General features: G+C 39.9%; 1 protein-coding gene across 1 annotated transcript in view; it reads right to left on the bottom strand.

The window, feature by feature from the left end:
• The window catches only part of GRM4 (glutamate metabotropic receptor 4), a 262,245-nt gene that overhangs the window by 26,870 nt on the left and 211,032 nt on the right, over positions 1 to 24,343 (bottom strand). Inside the window, exons 7-9 of the mRNA XM_040337806.1 lie at positions 15,353 to 15,553; positions 11,843 to 11,979; positions 8,282 to 9,235 (exon numbers count right to left, since the gene is read on the bottom strand). Of these exons, the coding sequence (XP_040193740.1) occupies positions 8,282 to 9,235; positions 11,843 to 11,979; positions 15,353 to 15,553 (1,292 nt within the window). The remainder of the gene's footprint in view (positions 1 to 8,281; positions 9,236 to 11,842; positions 11,980 to 15,352; positions 15,554 to 24,343) is intronic.

Raw genomic sequence — 24,343 nt, 5'->3', positions numbered from 1 at the left:
TGGAGGTGGGGGTCAATTGACTAACTTCATAACAGAAAATACTGAGAGAAAAACACAGTTTAGATCTATACCAAACAGTGGTAAGAACAGAGCTCTAGTGTAAGTGGCAGCTTACATAAAGTATGTTCTAGAAAGGCAGTGTAAAGAAAAGGAAAATAAATAAATTGAAACACGAAAGACTTCTGTTAGGAACCTTCCATATGAGGTTTATGATATATATAAAAAATTCATTAGCATACTTTTTACATTAAGGGCATTATTAAGAGTCCTTCCACGCTGTCTGCGACCAGGGGGTTGGCGGTAAAGCTCCTCTAGTTTAAGCAGCGCTTTACCATAGTTTTTGTGGTGTATACACTGTTCCTAAAGATCCTCAAAGAAGCTGCTTGCAGGACTTTTTTTGACTTCCTGCCAAAGCAGTGCCCCGGTGTGAAAGCACTCAGGCTTTCACACTGGGATTGCAGATGAGACTTTTTTTAGGCTCTATTTTTAGCGCTAAAGTGTGACAGGTGTCTAATAGGCTGTACACACAATCGGTTCGTCTGATGAAAACGAACAGATGGATTTTTTCATCAGATATCCGATGAAGCTGACTTTCATCAGTCTTGCCTAAAAACCATTGGTTAAAAATCCGATCGTGTCCAACGCGGTGATGTAAAACACAACGACGTGCAGAGAAAAATGAAGTTAATGCTTCCGAGCATGCGTCGACTTGATTCTGAGCATGCGTGGATTTTTGACCGATGGATTTCAACACAGATGATCAGTTTTTTCCGATTGGTTTTATAACCATACGAAAATCTTAAAACAGGATCTATTTGTTTTCACCGATGAGAAAAAAAACTGATGGGGCCCACACACGATCTGTTCGTCCGTTTTCATCAGACGAACCGATCGTGTGTACAGGGCATAAGAGATGAAGCGTGAAAGTCTCCACCCCCACACAGATTTATATTGCTGTCTGTTTCCCTGCTAGGTAGATTTGTCCTCTCTATTCGTATTATTAACTATTGTTACCAAAACAGAAAATCATGAGAAATCCAATATTTTACAGTTGTCAGCAGCACAATAAGTGATGCAAAATATTGCAATGGGTCACCTGTTCGCTCGCGACCCGGTCCTGAGCTTCATGACTGCTCCCGTGTTCAGGTCACAGAGCTAAAGAACGGGGAGAGGTAACTGTAAACAAACCTTGCCCCGTGCTCCCTAGTGAGCCTGTCACTAATCGTCTGTTCTCTGTCATAGGGAACGACGATCAGTGATGTCACACGCCCCCCTACAGTAAGAATCACACACTAGGGCACACTTAACCCTTACAGCGCCCCCTAGAGGTTAACCCCTTCACTGCCAGTGTCATTTTCACAGTAACAGTGCATTTTTATAGCACTGATCGCTGTAAAAATGACAATGGTCCCAAAATAGTGTCAAAAGTGTCCCATGTGCAGTCATGATAAAAATCGCTGATCGCCGCCATAACTAGTAAAAAAAAAATTAAAATTTCCATAAAACTTTCCCCTATTTTGTAGATGCTTTAACTTTTGCGCAAACCAATCAATAAACGCTTATTGCAATTTTCTTTCCCAAAAAATTGTAGAAGAAAATGTATCGGCCTAAACTGAGGGGGAAAAAAAATGTTATATATTTTTTGGGGATATTTATAGCGCAAAAAAAAATGCAGAGGTGATCAAATACCACCAAAAGAAAGCTCTATTTGTGGGAAAAGGGACACTGATTTTGTTTGGGAGCCACGTCGTACGACCGCGCAATTGTCAGTTAAAGCGACGCAGTGCCGAATTGCAAAAAGGGGCCCGGTCCTTTAGCTGCAAAATGGTCCGGGGCTTAAGTGGTTAAAGTGTAAGTAAACACAAAATATATTTTTCAGCAGGGTTGACATCAGACTACGCTATATACAGTTGCTAAAGTGGACCTTAAGGCCACGTTTTTTAGATTTGGATAGAGCGCTGAGGGATTAGTACTACTGGCAGGTTCTTATTTTCTGTGTCCCTGATAGAGGGATTTACCTCCCTAATTGTCCTGGTCAGTAACCTACCAGGAAATTAAGGTTGAATCCAACATTTCGAGTGGGCATCATAACAGAAAAAGGGGGGAAATCGTCCAATTGTTCCTGTGCCTGTATACACTATATTGTCAAAGTTATTGTGACACCTGACTTTACACGCACATGAACTTTAATGGCACCCCAGTCTTAGTTCATAGGGTTCAATATTGAGTTGGCCTACCCTTTGCACATGTAGGGGGAGGATTGGAGCATAGTGATGTACATTTGAGTCTCACCCGGCGAGGTGGTGAGCTGTATTGTACTATATACGTGTTACATCTTTGTTCTAGTAAAAGTTTCTGTATAGCGGAGTGTTACAATAAATATACCTATGTGGAACACATTCAGTTTGCCTTTTTTGTTTTTTTTATGATCCGATTTTATATTTTTATATCTACAAGGTTTAGTAGTGTCTCTTTGGGAATGTTTAACCATTCTTCCAGAAGAACATTTGCGAGGTCAGGCATTGATGTTGAAGACCTGGCTCACAGTCTCCCCTCATCCCAATGGTGTTCTATCAGGTTGAGGTCAAAAACTCCCCACACTCGCTCATCCATGTCTTTATGGACATTGCTTTGTGTACTGGTGAGCAGGCATTTTGGAACAGAAAGGGGCCATCCCAAAACTGTTCCCACAAAGTTGGAAGCATGGAATTGTCCAAAATGTCTTGGTATGCGGACGCCTTAAGATTTTCCTTCACTGGAACTAAGGGGTCAAGCCCAACCCCTGAAAAACAACCCCACACCATGATACCCCCTCCACCAAATGATTTGGACCAGTGCACAAAGCAAGGTCCATAAAAACATGGATGAGAAAGTTTGGGGTGAAGGAACTTGACTGGCATGCACAGAGTCCCGACCTTAACAAACCTTATCAACACCTTATCAAAAACACCTTTGGGATAAATTAGGGCGGAAACTGCGAGTCAGGCCTTCTCGTCCAACATTAGTGCCTGACCTCACAAATGCGCTTCTGGAAGAATGGTCAAACATTCCCATAGACACACTTCTAAACCTTGTGGACAGCCTTCCCAGAAGAGTTGAAGCTGTTATTTGCTGCAAAGGGTGGGCCAACGCAATATTAAACCCTACAGACTAAGACTAGGATTCCATTAAAGTTCATGTGCGTGTAAAGGCAGGCATCCCAACACTTTTGACAATATAGTGTATGTATATTTTCTACATCATTTCCTAAAACAAGAATGGAGTTGAATGCTTTCTATAGACTTACAGATATACATAATTGATTAAGTACATACATTATACATTATAAAAATCATAGGCTAGCATTTGATCTTGGGAATTTTATCTGAAAATTATCTGAATTCTATTAACAAGAGCAATATATTTTTCCTGGTATTCATGAATTTAATGGACATTTGCCTTTGTAAGCTGAAATGAGTGTGTATCAATGTAATTATACTAAAGGGTTCTCCATTAACGTAAAATAATCTAGTTACACTACATTTTTCTAATAGTATGCCTTAATACACATGCATTTTTTTTATAACATTACAAAATTCAGATCTACATATGATATTATTCCAATATCTAATGCATGAAATTAGATTTAAAATAGAGGAGAGCATTCATTCTTCAGGAGAACAGAGGTGAGCAAATTGATTTAAAGTGTATGTTGCACCGAAAACATTTTTCTAATTGTGGATAGAGTGGATAGAGTGGGGAGATTGTTAGAACTCCTGTTAGGCTTTTATTGCTATCCAAGATTCCATTGGAGTGATTTACAATTAATTCCTGTCATTCTGAGATCAATTTACCAGACAGGTAATATGGAAATTCTGCAACAGCATCATAGACAGAAATAAAAAAAAAATTGTTAGTAGGGTGAAAAAGGGCTGAACCCTTTTCAACTGTTTTTTTATGTCTGTATCCATTTTGCAGAATTTTCTTGACTTCCTGTCAGTAGAAAGGGCATTGAGGGTAAATCTATTCACAGTGATACTGTAATAAAAAAAAAATAATAATTGCTGGATGTTGGATAATCAATGGCACCACATCCCTATGCTGTGAATATTTTTGTAGGAAAAGGATAGTGGGACTTTTAAGGTGCCATAAACAAATCAAAAATCAATATATATATAATTTATTTATACATAGATAAAATCATCAGGATATCATCATACCATAACCATATGTTAGAGATGGAACACAGTATTTTCTTGTGCTACATGTTTTGCCATACAATGGCTTCATATCTCCTGAGAAAGCCATCATATGGCGAAACATGTAGAAGAAGAAAATACTGCAGTCCATCTCTTACATATGGTTATTGTATGATGATATCCTGATGATTTTATGTATGTAGAAATAAATTGGATTCTTTTATATATCTGGTTTTTGATTTGTTTATGGCACCTTAAAAGTCCCACTATCCTTTTCCTACAAAAACATGTAATATAAAAAATGTGAACAGGCATATTTCCTTGGCAATAAAGCTTCTTACCTGCCTGTCTACACTGTACAATTGAGCTGCACATGTGCAGCTCAGTGTACAATTTCACAATTTCAGTGTACAATTTCTTTAATGAAATTCCATGCCTGCATAGGAGTGACGTTGTCTCAGCCTAGCCAAAGATTGGTACCCAGAAAAAAAACAGCCAACGATGTCCATGGCCAATAAGGAAGTCCCAGGACACAGAGCCCCAGATAGCAATAAAAAACAAACAACTATTATAATCCTTGACGTACACCTTACTTGCACTTCATTTATCCACTGCTATATATGCTCCAACTTTGAGACTCTCAAATTTAGAGTTAGGACTGCAGTATAGAGAGGAGTCTATACAGCAAAAAACTATATTTTAAACATGAATTCTCAGACAGGACAATTTTTTGCAGGCTAGCTGGTAAGCATGCTAGAATTGTTTTTGTTTGTTTGTTATGTTCAAAGCCCTTTAATGTGTACCATGTATACTGCAAAGACTAGTTATAAATTGGAGTGGTTGGTATCTTTTTGTATGGCTTGTTGGTGGCTTGACTTTGCGTGGATAGCTTCAGCTGACATTGTGCTCTTGTTGGGCATCTAATGTGTCCCTGTGCTTTTAAGGAGGAGTGGGCCCCCTTTAGACATATCTGCCCTTTTTTTATGCATTGCTATATCTGCTCCCACTTGGAAACACTCAGATTTAGAGTTAGAATCACAATATACGGTGGGGTCCTGGAGAGGCACTATGGCTTCCACATATATTTGCCAATGTGTGCCACTAAACCCTCTGCTTTTAATGTAAATTGTTAGACAGGATTATTATTATTATTATTTTATTTTTTTGCAGGCTAGCTGGTAAGTGTGCTGGAAATTTTTTTCTTTGTCATAGGCCTTAGGTACAAATCTTATCCGTTAAAGAATTTTCTTTTTTTTAAATAGTTTGAGCATGTGTGTGCAGCTTTGATGGTCTGCAGAGAGTCACGATATTCATAAATTCCTGATTGTCTGTGTTCATGAACTGGCTAGGTATCTACATATAAAGCATGCTCACATAATGGACGCACAAATAGGGTCCGTAGTCAGCGGGGCGCACCATTTGATGCGCCTACTACGCAGACTGATTCCATTTATTCCTAAAGAAGACGTAGCAGTCGTGGTGGGAACAATCGTGAATTCCAGACTGGACTATGCAAATGCCCTTTACCTCGGGCTACCCAAGTACCAAATCGCTCGTCTCCAAGTCGTACAGAATACGGCCGCCAGACTGGTGACTGGGAAAAAATCTTGGGAATCAATCTCACCTTCACTGAGATCCCTTCACTGGCTGCCAGTGAAGGACAGAATTGCATTCAAAGCACTCTGCCTGACACATAAGTGCATCCATGGGAAGGCTCCTAGATATCTATGCGACAAGATCAAACTGCACAATTGCAGTCGCATTTTGCGTTCCACCGACCAAAATCTGGTCAAGGTTCCTATAACCAAATACAAGTCCAAAGGAGAAAGAAGGTTTGCTTTCCAGGGCCCCAGGCTTTGGAATGCCTTACCAACCAGCATTCGGTTGGAGCAAAACCACCTGTCTTTCAGTAGGCAGATCAAGACCCTGCTTTTTTGAAAGGCATGAGACTTAATCAACAAGCGCCCAGAGGCGATTCAGTTCGCATGTGCCGCGCTATATAAATTTTTCATTCATTCATTCATTCATAATACATTTGGCCCAAAAAATGTGAACTACCAAATTAATCAGATTTGCTAATTTACAAATGTATTCACTCTTATATGAGAATGATTACAGTTGAAATCAAAATAATTAATAGAAATTACTTAACCTGTTAACACTAGCATAACACATTAGCAGCATCATGGAGGTGGGACTTCTTCCAAGGCACTGCATAAATGCACACCATCATTTGTGCACTACCAGCACAGAGATCACCAACAGCTTGGGGTCTTGTTCTAACCAAAGGGAGTTGGGAGGATTGGCTCTTGATCACATAATCACCTTGGCTATCACAGTGATCAGTCAGTAATCCCACCCCTGTAGTATCTTTCTCCTTCTGAATGGAGAAACATTGAATCTTTTTATTCTAATCAGAGAAGAAAATATATATACAAACAAAATCTGTGTTAAAATAATATTAACAACAACAATAAAGCTACACTAGCTAGATCAGGGTTAAATTTAGTTTAGTGTCAGTGTTAGGATCAAAGTTCAGGGTAAGTATGTTTTTGGCAAGATTAAAAATAATTATTTAGTGTTATGCCGCGTACACACGTAAAACCGCGCATGTTCAGAAGCAAGTATGAGACGGGAGCACTCTTTCTTGTAAAACTAGCATTCGTCACGCTGTAACAGACTGAAAAGCACGAAGACTGAAAAGTGCAAATTGTCTCTCACCAAACTTTTACTAACACAAAAGCAGCCCAAAGGGTGGCGCCATCTGAATGGAACTTCCCCTTTATAGTACCGTCGTGTTGTACGTCACCGCGCTTTGCTCGACCTTTTTTTTTTTTCACGATCCTGTGTATGCAAGGCAGGCTTGACAAGAATCACGTCGAAAAAAAATTGTTTTTTCAAGGACATTAAAAATGGTCGTGTGTACGCGGCTTTAGTGTCAGTGTGTTTTAGGTAGGATAAAACAAAATGTACACTATTGTTCTTTGGCCCTACTACAGGTACAAACAACAAATAATATACTGTAACCATATATGATAATGCTGCAAATGTAAGAAGCAGGAGCATTTAAAGTATATTTACTATTTTGAGCCATTTTTCCTTTCATAATGATAAAAAAAAGCAAATATTTATTAAAATTTACCACCACATGAAGGCTCAATCTATCCAGAAAAAAGCAAGATATACTATAATTCCTCTGAATACACTAAGTAGTAGTGATAATATGTACAGTTTTACTAACACATACCAAAGTTGCAAAACTGCACTCAGACATTACGATTTGTTTAACCTTCAGTCATTAAGAGTTAAACCCTTAACAAGCTGGTTTGTTAACTGAAGTCTCAGAAAAACATATTTACCTAAATAGACATTGTACTAATAGGCTCTGTTTGTACAGAGCCTGACCTCCACTTTCCTTCAGTTGTCAAGTGTAATTTAATATGAATTTAAATACAAAATGCACCAGAGTTTTACCTAATGCATTGGTAATCTAAAAGACCAGGTCAGATACACATCCTCTCGTTCTCAGCAATGTAAGTCGGTGTGATGAAGCTTATAATAGGGGTATGACCAATAAAATAAACATATTCCAAGGCATTTTCAAATGAAAATCAGCTAACAACCATAACATAAGTGACTACACAACTTAAATTCAGTACAACAATTATAGATAGCCTAGAGTTACCAATCAAAAATCAACTTTCATTAGACTAATATTAACTGCCAGGAACTGAGCTCTCATTGCTTATATCTAAACCTTACTGTGCTAGATAAATCTATGAACAATACAATGTAAACAAAAACAAATTCTAACCTACTGCGTTACTTCTTTAAGTTACTCCTAGAATCACTGCATTACATTTTTGACACCAGGGTGAAAACCCTCATGAGGCCTTTGTGAAATACATTACCAATAACTGTAATAGTGAAATGTTAGGCACTTTTCTGCACAAACCAATATCAACATTATAAATATGTGCCCAAACCACAAGGCAACAACACACATTTCATGCTTTTTATACACTAATAACACCACAAAAACAATATAGCAAAACATGCATACAATTAAAATGTACTTTAAAATGCAATTTTGTTTTCTTTACCTTCTCAGCAGACTGCGCAGTGCCAAAGAAAATTGGGATGAAGGCCAACCACACAATGCAGGTTGTATACATGGTAAAACCAATTGGCTTTGCCTCATTAAAAGTCTCAGGAACCCCACGGGTTTTGATAGCATAAACAGTGCAGGTAACCATAAGAAGCATGCTGTAACCCAAAAGGCAAATAAGGGAAAGGTCTGATATGTCACATTTGAGCACTCCTCGTGCCTGCTGCGGATCTGGCGTTCGCTGGTTTTCATAGTCTACAACAGGCCGGGATGGGTCCACAAAAAACCATACAAGCACTCCCAGCAACTGGACAGAAGAAAGACTGGCAGTGATCACCAACTGAGAAGATGGGCTGATATATCGCGGAGCACTGACTGATTTTTTACCCTGCTCAAAAATACGGTAAATACGATTTGTTTTAGTAAGCAGAGCAGCATAACTAATACTCATTCCCAGTCCAAGAAAGACCCTTCTCAGCGAGCAGGTTCCATATCCTGGCTGGCCCACCATAATGAACGTGTTGACATAGCACAAAAAGATGCCAGTGAGGAGGACATAACTTAGTTCTCGACCAGATGCCTTAACAATAGGCGTGTCATTATACCGCATAAAGGTGCCCATAACTACTAAAGTTGCCAAAATGCCTAACACAGCAAGAAGGACAGGCACAACAGCCCAAGGAGAACTCCACTCGAGCTTGATGACTGGAATGGTAGTGCAAAATGTGTGGTTTTCATTTGGTCTCATGTGGATTGGGCATCTCTTGCAGGTGTAGGCATCAAGCTGGTACTGATAACCTTCACATTTTTCACAATGCCAACAGCAGGGCATTCCTTTCACTACTTTCTTCCTTTCACCTGGCAGGCAAGGTTGGCTGCAGACAGAAGGTGGAAGCTGAGGGAAGCTGGAAGAGGAAATAGGGGTGCCTGGATAGTGCATACGATCAATCTTGATGGTGAAAAGAACATGGGAAAATTAGAAAAGAGAGACAGATGTATGTTTTAAGAAATATAAGAAAAAAAATGTCTCCAGTTACTCACAATGACATTTATTTTGTGCATTATTTTATGTCTTTGATTAACGTAAGTCAAGAAAACCTGTATTGAAAAGTTTGAAAAACATGGAAGTTGCAATTGCTGACCAACTTTTGAAAATGTTAGTTGCATACCTGTCAAACTCCTGATTTAAAGTGGAACTTTAGTCAAAAAATTAAGTCTTTCTAGACCACTTCAGGCTGGCCCCTTTTGCAGGTATAGCTATATAAAACATTGAAAATTAGTTCCTATACTGTTTAAAAGTAATACATGGTCTCGCCCTGTTCTGCATATGCTCAGTTGCTCTCTATTTTTCGGCATTGTGTCAAATTTGTAGAGGCTAATCTGCTGGCAGCCTAAAGATTAAAGGTGAACTAAACACATTGTTTTAACTGTTTCAACAAACAGTTACATTCCCGGCATGCCAGGAATGGCAAATGTCACATTTGCATGTGTTTTCAACCAAACTGTCAAACCATCAAATGACTGGTAGGGATGAGCTTTGAGTTCGAGTCGAACTCATGTTCGACTCGAACATTGCCTGTTCGGCGAACAGTGACCTCTGACGCAAGGGAAAGCCCAGGCTTCCCCAGTGACCTGCGTTACATCAGAGGGGGCAGGGTCACCCGCACGTCACTGGGGAAGCCTGGGCTTTCCCTTGCATCAGAGGGGGACGTGACGGGTGGCCCCGCCCTCACCTACATAAGAGCTGTCACAGCTGAAACCGTGTCAATCGCCGGGCTGTCTTATCGCTGGATCCTGGACCTGGATGAAGAGGAGATCTTCTCATCGCTGGCCCCCGGAGAGGAGATCACCTGTCGCAAGAAACCGACAGCGTTGGAGCGGAGAGCGAGAGTGGATTACCACCGCTGGAATATTTTTTTTTAATAAAGAACTTTCCCAACGGTGTGTGTGTTTTTTTTACAATTTTTTATACTTTCTTTTTGAAATGGTAGAGGTACAATGTACCCCATTACCAATTCACATGGGGGTAGAATCTGGGGGTCCCCTTTGTTAAAGGGGTCTTCCAGATTCCGATGAGCCCCCCGCCCGCAGACCCCCACAACCACTGGGCAAGGGTTGTGGGGATGAGGCCCTTGTCCCCATCAACATGGGGACATGGTGCTTTGAGGGGTCACAGGGGTCACAGCTCGGATAAAGGGTCTGGTGTGGATTTTTGGGGGGAACTTTACGCAATGCGTGAACTGTTGGCGCTATATAAATCCTGTATAATAATAATAATACCAGACCTGAAGGGTCTGAAATGGATATTTGGGGGGGAACCCCACGTATTTTTTTTTTATTTGACGCGGGGTTCCACTTAATATCCATACCAGACTTGAAGGGCCTGGTAATTGAATTTGGGGGGACCCCCACACTTTTTTTTTATGAATGACTTTTCTCTGTATTGCCGGGAGCCAACAATTCATTATATCTGCGAGTGATTAAAAATTACTTTTTTCCTTCAGAAATTACACTTTGTGCAGGGACAGTTCTAGCACGGGAAACAAGCGCTACTTCACAGGCATACTATACACCCCCCCTAGGTAGGAAATGTAAAGGAGTATTTCACTTTTATTGTTTCACTTTAAGCATTATTAAAATCACTGCTCTCGAAAAAAATGGCCGTTTTTAAAACTTTTTTTGCATTGATACATGTCCCCTGGGGCAGGACCTAGGTCCCCAAACACTTTTTAGGTCAATAATTTGCATATTAGCCTTTACAATTAGCACTTTAGATTTCAAACGTTTGAGTCCCATAGACTTTAACAGGGTTCTAAAGTTCACACAAACTTTTGGTCTGTTCGCAGGTTCCTAATGACTGGTGTCATAACTGATCATGTGCAGCACCATGACAGTTGCATGCTCAGGGCTCTGGGCTTCAACAAAATGGCAGCCTTCAAAAAAGAAGAAACAGGAACAATGCTGGAGGCAATTTAGAGCACACTCTAATTTTGGTAGCATAATTATTAACATGGAATATAGGATCCTTGCTAAAGAACATTATTTTGTATCAATTGTTATGGGTAAAGTCCCACTTGTACTCTAAATCATTGACCGAGAACCAGCATGATTAGGGAAGTCAGAGTGAGGTCATTGATAAAGCAAGACAGTCAGGCAATTAGTATTTTCAAAAGCTGAAGTTGTCAATGGCAGCTTTCATAATTCCTGAATAGAAAAGTTTTATATATAATTCCTGAATATAAGTTTTATTTCAACACTTATTATAGCAGCTTTATTAGGTTTCACAACAAAACTAAAATGGATGCTACACAGACTTTTTAAATCTGTCCTCCTCTGTACAACTGTGGGCTGGCCACCTAAATACATTATTCTTGTATGTTTTGCAGATTTCACCACCCTTCCATGAACGACAACCATCAAACGTTTTCCCCTGTATAGTATAAACGGGCAAAAGCTTCTAAAGCACATACAGCATAGGTAGAGATCTAATGCATGCTCCTAACTGTGTTTATATGCTATGGTTACAGTCAGCTAAATAATTTGCTGCCTTACTTACTTTAAGGTGGAGATGATCTGCCCACTGTCCAATCACTCTGTATTCAGGGGTTCCATTGTGCATTTGATATTGGTAGATCTCATAACGACCTGGCGCATCACCATTTTCATTAAATGTCACTGGTGTGCCAGCAATACCTGTAAAGGTAAATCCCCTTAGTAGCATGAAATATGCACATGAGTCTTGATGCAGGACACAGCATCCTACTCGGTCCATACTACAGTCACATAAGCAGACACATGCATCAATGGTTTTATTATACACTAGATCTAACAAATATACTCAGGGTACAGATAAATAAAAAATTCTGTTCCAAAAATCGAATTACAGCTGCCACATTTTGGAAGTCACTTGGAAGTGGAAAAAGTGCAATACAATGTGTGTTTTGACATAATGTATACTTTTATATACTACATGTGGTAATATTTATATTGTATTGTAGGCAAAGGTATCTGCTTTGGATGCTGTGGTGGAGATGCAGTTGGGGTCCAGGCATGGTCTTTACTGCGCAGGACCATGGTGTCAAACTGACAGCTCAGTCCGGCAGATTACAATAAAAGAGTTTGTCTCTTTCCATGTAATCACAGCAACTCTGCTGTCAGTGTGACAGATAACACCACCCTTGATACAAAGATCACAGATTATTGCTGACAATGGTACAGTAGAGCTCCATTGATTATCTGAGAAAACCACCATCTCCCAGTGTAGTCTGCAGTACTGGGTTGTCAGTTTCATAGCCAATTCTTGCTCTTCATTCATACTACAGTTTTAGCCTTAATTCTAAAATTAGTGTTATGTATAAGTTGTTTAGAAAAACAATGTAGCCCCTTATTAATCATTTATTTTATTTACCACTGTATCCCCTTCTTCCTGTGCTTTCTTTTTAATCATTAGAATGTAATGTTTTACGTTTTTGGTTTCATTTTTTATAGCGCTGAATAAAACAGCTTTGTAAGAAATATAATTCTAGTTCCTAAAAGGGACAAATTGCAGAATAAAATTTAGAAATCTTTAGATTCAATATGAAGAAACAATTTTGGTCACAATAATCAAGCTAAATAAGACAAAATGGAACTGGGTTAGCCACCTCTCTGCTCCTATCCTGTTCAGTTGTCCTTAAACTAAAACATGGTAACCCAGGTCAGTGGATGGCAACTGCTTTCTCTGTACCTTGCACTAACCCTGCCAATGTATATGTGAGTATGCACTTTACATCTGTCTATGCTCCAATACACTTGTTTTTGCCTTGCAGAACTTTTCCCTGAACTGATTGTACTGTGGATCTAATGATTTTCAACTTTACCTCAAGTTACTTTAGCTGTTTTGTGTTTCTTTCTCATATATTTTACACATTTGAGGTATCTGCTTTAGGATAGGACTACAACTCAACTGTCCTGACAATACTCAAACCTTGTCTTATGACACCAACAACTATGCATTTTCAAAGTCTATTAAGTCCCCTGGATTTTTGTTTTGGAAAAGAACAAGCACACTGTAAATGAGTGTCAGGAAAGTGTTTCTTATCTTTATACTTGCTTCAGGTCACAGATTCAGACATCATTAAACAAAGCATGATTATGACAACCGGGGAACTAGTATTCTCAAAAAGAGGTTAGCAATGCCAGACTTTATTGTTCTTGCTTGACAGATTCCCTTAAAGGATTAATGAATTTAAGTGTACAAAAGACAAGGAGAAATTCAGTCGTCTTTTGTCTTTCTACATAATCACCATCCCTTGCATTCCCTTACTGATTAGCCTACATGCGTGTAATGTAATAATAAAGTAAGGGCAGAGGAAACCATAAATGCCTCATTTGTTACATGTACTGTGCATGCCATCAATCACTATGATCTGCCAATCATAGACTCAATGAATATGTGGCACGATACACAATACTGTGTACAATACTGTGTACGCGTAAAGAATTATTAAAAAGAGTTTCCAACTAAAAGCGGTAGTAGAAGTAACAAAGGGAAAATAAAATGGTACACATTTAGGAGATATTCATCTAACCCAAAGGTAAGCCCTACCTATGAGGGCGTGCTGATAAATATTGAGCTTTATTCAGAAACAGTTGAGCTAGGAAGCTGTAAATTGCAGTACTGACTAAAGCCATGTACACACGATCGGTCCATCCGATGAGAACGGTCTGATGAACCGTTTTCATTGGTTAACCGATGAAGCTGACTGATAGTCAGTAGAGCCTACACACCATCGGTTAAAAAAACGATCGTGTAAGAACACGGTGACGTAAAACACAACGACGTGCTGAAAAAAAACGAAATTCAATGCTTCCAAGCATGCGTTGACTTGATTCTGAGCATGTGTGGATTTTTAACCGTGCCTACAAACGATCATTTTTTTTCTATCGGTTAGGTATCCATCGGTTAAATTTAAAACAAGATTGCTTTTTTTAACCTATGGATAAATAACCGATGGGGTCCACACACGATCGGTTTGGTTCGATGAAAACGGTCCATCAGACCGTTCTCATCGGTTTGACCGATCGTGTGTACGCGGCATAACTTGTCTATATCCAATGTTGCAAAAATCAGCTACCTATGATTTATTTGCCTTCTTCCATTCCAAGTACATGGGAGTTTAAAATTACACAAACTGCCCTTTGTGACAAAATGTTTCTTTTAATAGTAAACAAAAAATATAACTAAAAGCATGTAAATACATAAGATCATCATTACATTCTTGCCATAGTTTGGTAGAAAGAAAAAGAGTACATTAACCCAGCTACTTCAACATTGTGACATGGCACGATTTACATTACTATAACATAGGGGGATATCACAAATACCATCTAGCATGCTCGCTGTTTTACACCTTTCACCAAATGAAAACAAATTACAAGCAACTAGCACACTCATAGCCCTGATGTCTCAATATTATTTACTGCTACCAACAATTATTTGGCCATACCTCTGGCCAAATAATTGCAGTTTGACAGGCCTATGTTCAGATTCAATCAAATGGCTTGCTGGAATTCAACACAATCCAAGGTGACATGTCTTCCCTAGCTTAAAGCCTGTATGACTGCAGAAGATATGGGGTAATGTAAACCTCTCTAATATATCAAAAACTGTGAAATATAAATAACATATAGACTTGCCCGTCAGTGTGCCATACTTTCTTAAAGCATGGGAAGAAAAAAGGATTCACACATAGGATTTAATTAAGTTGTTATTCTTTCATAACAACTTGGTATAAGAGTATATTACTTTCATCATCCACCTAATGTTTGTCAGCATCATCCTCATTATTTTCTGTCTGCAGACCAGGTCCACTGTCTGCAAAGACTAACTCTGAGTTCTTCTTCCCGGGCTCAAGCTGCTCTTATGGCAAAGCAACTCAATCAATTATAACAGCCAAACATATAAAGCCCATATTTCAATAAATGAATGAAAAGCCAATTACTTATATTCCATCGGTCTGAAAGCATAGTGCTAATATTCTTTTATTAAATGGGAACATTGATGTTCTAAGATTGTTTATCTTACCTGTAAAGTTAACATTACGAATGTGTTTTAGGAGGTCAGTTCCATCAATTGGGTCCATACGACTGCAAAGTCCGACACTGCCAGGACAGACAGTCTTGTGTATATTGTGAAGAGCATGAGCCATTGCATATACTGCATCTATAACAAATTGTACTTTCCCCTCTTGCTCATAGGAAGACCCCACACCGATTCGCTCCTGATCTGTGTTTAAAAGAAGGACAAAAAACAAACAGTGGTAATACTGTGGCCACAACCAAATACATTTTGGGGGCTGCAGGGGAGCATACGGTTACCCGCAGAAGCAGACAGTGAATACTAAATAACAGAAGCTGTGGAATGACATGTTCCTTGACTACTTTCACCTTTCTCATTACTGGATTTTCTAAAGGTGCTAGAGCCATCAGCAAAGAGTACTTTTAAATTTCAGCCATCATCCCAAAGGTTGGGAGTTTTCATCCATCTTCTACCTCAAGATTGGAAATCCTGAATCCAGCAGCACCAATCCTGCTTTTGTTTATATAAGAAGCAAAATGACTAGGAGATAGGGGATATTGTGTGAAAGTTGTAGCCAGCCCAAAAAATTTACAGGCAATCCAGTCAATGTCATCTGCTTGCAAGGGCCGAATCACCCCATTTACATTGTTCCAATATATTTGGGAACTGAAGTTCTTTCTGCTGGTGTTGCTTTCTCTACCACCTTAAACATATATTATAAATGCCTTCACTTTATACCTTAAGCTGTTTGCCCCCAGAGTCTCTTTAATGCCATGTTCATTGCTGCACTTCTTTTATGGTTGATGACAAGATTTTTTTTAATAGTTGTCAGCTTGTAAAAATTATATTCATAACATGTTATAATATATATGTTTTAGTGTCTAACGGGTAATGACCAAAGTTTGGTATTATAAGTCCGCGTACACACGATCGGTCAAAACCGATGAAAACGGACTGAAGGACCGTTTCATCGGTTAACCGATGAAGCTGACTGATGGTCTGATGTGCCTACACACCATCGGTTAAAAAAACGATCGTGTCAGAACGTGGTGACGTAAAACACACGACGTGCTGAAAAAAGTTCTATGCTTCCAAGCATGCGTCGACTTGATTCTGAGCATGCGCGGCTTTTTGACCGATGCTTTTGCATACTAACGATCGGTTTTGACCTATCGGTTAGGCGTCCATCGGTTCAATTTTAAAGCAAGTTCTTTGTTTTTTGACCGAAGGATAACTGACCGATGGGGCCCACACACGATCGGTTTGGACCGATGAAACGGTCCTTCAGTCTGTTTTCATCAGTTTTGACCGATCGTGTGTACGCGGCCTAAGACACAACAAGAACAGCATTGTACATATATATCACTGGAGCCCAAAATATGCACACTAACATGCTTAATTCTACTGTAAAAAGAAATACTAAATAAAAAATAGGAGAACACAGATAAAGGGGTTGTAAAGACAAAAATATTTTCCTCTTAAATTAAAGTCTGACAGTAGCTGATAAAGTAAAAGTAATGTTTTGCATTATAACTAGTTTGATACCTGTTGAAATCAAGCTGTTTTATTCACCTCCAGCACTCCTGAATCGTTATTCTCACTGACTTCCTGGTTTGCTACATCACAGGCCTAATGGGAACTACAGTTCCCATTAGGCTTAGCCTCCATGCCTGTGAGGGATAAGAGAGCATCTTCACGCAGGGCTGTAGTCATAGGGAGGGGGTGAGCACATTCTGCTTTCCACCATGCAAAACAGCTCAGATGCTGGTGGAAAGCAAGACAAGGAGTGACAGGAAATGGCATTTTCAAACCTGGATTACTGTATTTTGGAGGTCAAAAGGAAAAACGAGGTAAGTGATAGTTAAATGCTCTAGCTTACAGCAATCAATTGATCTAATAAAAAACAAACCTTTAGTGTTCCTTTAATATATATGGCCCAAAATAGTTGAATATTGTTTGTTTATTTTTAATTTTAATAGACAAAATATTTATCAAAGTATGCATTTGATTGAGGCAAGATGAATCATTTTTTTCAAGCATGACTTTAAATGGACAGAATGCAAAAGCTTTACTTTGGGGAAAAACTGAATATGGGCATTTGTTGCCCAGCAGTGACAGTAAAGTAAATTAATTATACCAATAAACTGTTCTTTGGGAATTATATATCTGATTGCCTGAGGCAATGCAACTTTCTTTCACTGAGCCCTAAAATAAGAATAGGATATTTTCACTTTGAATTGGGAGAACTTTTAGAAAATATATTAAAAAAAAAAAAACAACAACAACTGTATTACTGGATAAAGTATACCTTTCAGATTGCATATCTTATTGACTAAAATATTTCAAGAAGAACAGTTTTGATCAATGTAGCTGAAAATTAAGCAAAATGTATAACACTTAATTTTTTTATTGGAAGAACACTAAAATAATCTTACATTTAAAAGAAAAAAAAAGCATAAACTATATTTCCATTGGAGTTCATATGACTGATCCACTGAGATACTGCAAGAATAAATGTTTGTTACACTATGGCTTACAATGGAAAGAATGGTCACATTTAGAATTTTTGGAAAAAAATAAGGTACCACATTTGTAGTATTTGTTGCTTGACAACAACCATAAAATGATCTTATAGGTTAAAGATCCACCCGTTTTTTTTTTCTTTCCATTAAAAATCCTAAAATAAATTAAAAAAAATGATTTTTTATTTTTTTTATACTCACCTGAAAGGGCTGTTGCTATGCGGAAGTAGCTCTTCTGCCTCTTCTTCCACCGCTGAGGATCTTCAGGCTCGTCCTACATAGCCGTGTCTGTCTTCTTCTTCTCATTCTTGTGAATGAGCCACGCTGCCTTCTGGTAACTGTGTGTATCCCAGGAGGCAGCCGCCCATTCACAAAGCGCCGTGCGAGTGGCGCATGCGCAGTAGGAAACGGACAGTGAAGCTGTAAGGCTTCACTACCTGTTTCCCATAGTAAGGATGGAGGCGCCAGGACTGAGCGATCGGCAGCGATCGACGTCGGGGGACCGACATCGCGGACAACTAGGACAGGTAAGTGTCCTTATTAAAAGTCAGCACTGTTAGTAGCTGCTGACTTTAAAAAAAAAAAAAACGCGGGTGAAATCCCGCTCTAAGACTAGAAAATGTGTTCCCATTCATAAATAGAGTAATTTCTTTTTAGCTCTCTTTGGGTCTACTTTAGATTGTTTTATTCCTTTGCCAAATGTCAAACTAAAGTAAAAGAGTGTTTCTAAACCCAGGACCCTGCATTTACTATATCTGGTCTCCCACAGTATACAGAACATGGAAAAGCAATTATTTTAGTAAATATAAACTGTTAAATACCTTTTCTTATCAGCAGTATATAGCAGTCTTGTGACTTTTATTAGTGTCCAGTCGAGCACTGGTTAAAGCTTGTAGAAGGAGTTTTCATTCTCCTTCTTCTGACTCTCCTATAAGGCTGCCTGACCCCTGACCCTCTGGCTGGACAGTGCTGATTGACCTTGTGCTGATCACACACACCCTCTCCCCAAAATACACACTAAACTGAGCATGTGGAGAGTGTCCCCAAGGCTCTGTTCTATCAGCAGATGAATTGGTTACAGCAATAAAAAAGGGGAGGGGCAGAGAAGACAGGATCAAACAGCCTTTTTACACAGTGTGGATGATTAACCCCTTAGGTTCCACAGTGAGTGTAACAAGCATGCTTTAATGCATATACAGACTGATTTTACTGTTGTGGGTTTAGTAACACTTTTAATGCAAAGTGCTAAATATATGGTTAAAACCATATAGGTTTTAGCCAACCATTATTGTGAGGGATCTTACTGATAACTAATTATTGATTATTGACTGGTTATCAGTAATGCTGGCCCTACACATGGAGAACTGCATTTGAATGTTAGGATGACAAAGCTATTCTGATCATTTGATGGTGCCTTCATGTACTAATTTTTAAAGACTTTAATTTAAGTACCATGTCAACATCTCCAATTTACAGAAATAAACTACCTTTCTTACTATTGAACATTCTACTTCCAGATTATCATTGACAAGTGCATGCACATAAGACTAGTTATGATTTTTCTCAGCCAGGAGCCTATTTAACAATTAGAAATGTGTTCATTCCCATTAGATTTGACAACAATTTTCCATGCTTGTTGCCTTTGATTGATTTTATCATTCTGGATGAATGTGATCATCCCCTTTAACTCTTAGGCCTCGTACTCACGACCAAACATGTCTGCTGAAACTGGTCCGCGGACCAGTTTCAGCGGACATGTTCGTTCGTGTGTAGGCAGTAACGTACTGAATTCCAGCAAACAATCGTCGGCCAGACCGTTTTCCAACGAACAACTGTTTCCTGGTCTTGCTTTAAAACAGTCTGCTGGAATCGTGTCCGTCAGACATGTTCGGTCGTCTGTACACAAAAGCAGCGTACAAAAACCCCGCGCATGCTCAGTCCAAATGAGGAGACGGGAGCGCTCGTTCAGGTAAAACTCGCGTTTCTTTGGGATATGGCACATTCGTCATTAGAAACCTTTTATTCTAGCAAGAGAACAATGTCTTAAAAAGGCGCACTAAACCACATTTTAAAGCCTCGTTTTATTAATTCTTCTCTTGCTAGAATAACCCCGTTCTCTTGCTGATGCAATTTCAATAGAGTTGTCCCATACTGAAATGTCACATTTCTTGCTTGTGATGTAATCCTTTAATAATGTTTTCTATGCCAGACGTGTGTTTTGGTTGGTGGTCCTCCATAATTTAGAGTAGTCATTTTTGTAAAGGAATGTGCATTTTTTTAATTTTTTTTTTGGTTTCTAGTTATGTCACCATTTAAACTATTTTTTTTTAACATGTTTTTTTCATTTTTTTTTTTTTATTTTTTTTTTGGTGTTTCATTAGAGAATATTAAACCATGTTGGCACACCAAATGTCCCCCCCCCCCAAGGAGTGTGTCCTTTGTAAATTACCCATTGTATATTTATTAAAGGTTTGCTGCCTAATAATCCCCACAGTATATCAAACAATAGACATGTTTTCAAATGAAAGCAAAAAGCCTTTTATTCTGGCAAATGTCAGCACAAAAAATAAAAAGAACGGCAGCACTAGAATAGATAGCAAACTATATGCAAACTTGCATTTCCAACATGGTGAAGGATAAACTTCCAAGCCTCAGGAGCCAAACACTAAAATATGAAGCAGCAGCACACAAACAAAGGAACCCAAACTGTGGTAGTACAAACAAGATGTCCTTTATGTGGAAGGAAATGGAAGGCAGAAAATCAACGTTTCCTCCTCTTTCCAGCCTTCCCTCCAGGCAGCCTTCCAGCGGATCGAACACGGGGTCTTGCAGGTGGGGTTGATGTGGCAGCAGGAGGATGGTGTTCCGCAAGCCGGGCCGGGTCACATAGCCCAGTGTCTGGGGTCAGCAGGCCCCTCTGCATCCACCAAAGGACCTGGTTCATCAGGGCCTTTGCCAGTCTTCTCTGGTCCTCCTCCCCTTCATTTAAATCATGGGCCAATGAGGCACTGAAGGCCTCTGTGGGGTTGAGGGGGGCCCTCATGATGGCGCTTGCCTCCTGGATCATGCGGAGGCTTGCCTCCTCCACAGGCCTCAACTGCCTCCTTCGGCCTGATGGCCTCACCTGGGGGGGAGAAGACTGGCTGGTGGTGGTTCTCCTGGCCGGGTGGACCTGCTGCAGGCCACTGGGCCCAGCCTCCTCCTGGCTGCCACTGACCCCGGCCTCCTCCTGGCTGCCACTGACCCCGGCCTCCTCCTGGCTGCCACTGACCCCGGCCTCCTCCTGGCTGCCACTGACCCCGGCCTCCTCCTGGCTGACAGACACCTGAGGATCTGCCACCTCCTGGCTGATCTCTTCTTCCTGTGTGGAAAAAAAAGGAATTTTTTTACAATTTCGCTAAATAAAACCACACTCATTTTCATGTTTTTCGTTTAGTATTTTCTGTTCATTATTACTTGAATACACTCTACTTCTGACCCCTGCAGTTGTCATCCCTGACACCTATTTGTCTGTACACCTTTTTTTTTGCTTTTTCCCAGCTTGGCTTTTTTTTTACAATATCAAATCATTAATCCACCAAGAATTATTTACGCCAGAAATATAGAGGAAACTACTATACCTCCTCATCGAAGGGTGGCAGATCTGCATCTCTGTCAGCCAGGCCCTCTTCCTCCGACTCTGCAGGGCTGTGGTCATCTGGGGAATGTCCGCTGGAAGGTAGCATGGAGGAAAGGTTGGAAGAAAGACTGGACATCGTTTTCCTGCCTTCCATTTCGTCCCGCAAAAAAGCCATCTGTTTATAATACCACAGTTTGGGTTCCTTTGCTTGTCTTGCTGCTGCTCCCGATTTTTTGATTTTATTAGCTTTGTATGCTCTCCTGTATGTGCTTCTGAGGTTGGCAAGTTTATCCTTCACCATGTTGGCAGTGCATCCTGGCACCCAAGTTTGCATATAATTTGCTAGCTCTTCTAGTGCTGCCGCTCGTACCTCTTTATTGCAATATAAAGAGTGCTTAGAATTCCACAGGATGGGCGTGTCCTGGTATTTTTGAAGTAAGGCCTCTATAGATTCCTTGCTTTGTAGGAGGTCCATTGCAATTGTTTCAAAATTATATTTCTTTTTGAGTCTAGATTACAAAAACATAAACCACAGAAAAATAAATATTCCAAAGGATCAGCGTTGACCTTGATCTAATATGTGTCTTCAAATTTATTACCTATATCTAATTCCAAACACAGTCTCTCTTGTTTAAACAATGATTGGCAGCTCGGCCGCATTGCTTGTACCAAACATTGATTTGCTAGATGCAGAGCCATTGTTCACATTGCAGTAAATATTTTAAATATATAAAATTAAACAATGCTTACAAATGACAGTTTTCATCTAGGCACTCTTTCATGTGTAAATCTCATGCCCCTGACAATGGATGACATAAAAGACACTTCCTAATGACCTCTGTACAACCAACACTTGAACAATACTTTGCCTGATCTGAATACACCATTCAAAAACGTGTCAATGAGGTACAGCATTGTTCACATCTCTATTTTGTGAGGTGTCCAAAAGCATTTGGATACCAAAATAACATTGTGGTACCCCATAGACAGAATAGCTTAAAAAGGGTGCAACCAACAGCCCAAACCCCCATCCCATGTGTCTACATTTTCAAGGCCTCTGCTGATCACATTTTTAATTTCCTTACCTTCCTGTCTCTCGCTCCTCGTTTCTCACGCTCGCCTAATTACCGCGTAAGATGCGTAATCACGGCGTAAACCTTTTAAACACTCCGCGTATTTATGAAACCCCGCCCTCGTCACCTTTGCGAGGCCCCTAATCAATGAGTTTTGGAAATATGGCGTTAACTGTGTATGTTCTGGATGCGCTCGAAGATTCTCCGCGTAACGGACGTAAACACGTTGTTTGCATTCTCTACACTCCGCGTATGTATTAAACGCCGCCCTCTTCTCCGCCCATGGCGTAACAATTCATCTTTTCCACGCCCATAATCACTGTGGGAAAGGAAAGATGGCGATGTCACACGAGCGGGCACGATGCTCTCATGCCACAAGTGAAGGGACAGAGGCAGGGACGTCCCGATCAAGGAAAAGAAGATATAAAGCCACTAATATGCGGTTCCAGGAAATGGTGGAGTTAGTTTACATCATGCGAAAGAAGGACTATGATGGTGAATTAGGGCCATACAAGACCCCTAACCGCCGAAAGGCACATATTATGGACAAGGTGGCGAGGAGAATGCAGAGGATGTTTGGGATCACCAGGTCCAAGGAACAGCTGAGGAAACGATGGTCAGACTTAAAATTGAGGGAGCCACATCAGATGAAGAAAATACTTAAAATTCTGCGTAAAAGTAAGTAAATATATTTTGGGGTTGGGGGGGGGGGGGGGTGATTGTCTGCAATAATGTGTTGCCATGTATATTTCACCATCTGCCTCCTTGGCCTGCTTGTAATTTTAAAGACATTTTGTCATTTATTTTTTAGGACATAAATAACTACATATTTACAAATAGTGTTCTTAGTAAACAACGTAACATCACATAGTTTATCATAAAGGCTCGGTTATTCCAGGAACAACACACCTGGACATGGCTCACTGGCCAAAAACTTTGTTTGTAAACATTGTGTAAAAGCTAGTTCTAGAAAAAAAAAGTATGAGAATGGGAAAGGCAAACAGGATTCATTCTAAAAACAGTGGTACTAAAGCAGATGTTTTCACATCTGCAATGCAGAGCACCTGTGTCTCCCCAAATCAAAAATGGGTTTTGGTAGGGTCTCCCAGAAATACAGTTTAGGGGGGACATCCATGTGTGTCACTTTGCTAAAAAGGGGCAGGATCAGAGCTTGCCATATAGAAGTAATTGCAAAATGTAGGTTTGGTGAAAGATAAAAGTAACTAAATGAAAGCATCTTCTAAGCAATGTGTGCGATTTATGCTCTCCAATATCTGTGTGCTGATGAGTCTACATTTTTTTTGGTTTATTTCAGGGGAAAGAAGTCGCCAGCATTTGGAGGAGGCAGAGAGGGCCAGACAAGGCCAAAATCTGCCATCTCAACATGTGGAGGAGGAGGAGGATGTGGAAGGAGAAGAGGATGTGGAAGGAGAAGAGGATGTGGAAGGAGAAGAGGATGTGGAAGGAGAAGAGGATGTGGAAGGAGAGGAGGAAGGAAGAAAGGAGGAAGGAAGAGAGGAGGAAGAAGTAATTTTGGACTTAGAAGTCATAGCAGATGAAGGGCAAGTGGCGGAAGAACAATTTGGCGAATTGAAAGAAGGTGGATTGATGGATGAAGGAGGAGTCCAAGATGATGGGGAAGTGGTGGAAGAAGGAGGAGTGATTGAAGATGATGGGGAGGTGGTGGAAGAAGGAGGAGTGATAGAAGATGTCGAAGAGGTGGAAAGGAGAAGCCCATCAGGTCAGTGTCACCCTAGCTTGATTCAAAAAAACATATGTAGAT

The sequence above is a fragment of the Rana temporaria genome, chromosome 2 (genome assembly GCF_905171775.1).
Source record: "Rana temporaria chromosome 2, aRanTem1.1, whole genome shotgun sequence".
NCBI lineage: Eukaryota > Metazoa > Chordata > Amphibia > Anura > Ranidae > Rana > Rana temporaria.
This window is presented reverse-complemented; position numbering and strand designations above follow the sequence as displayed.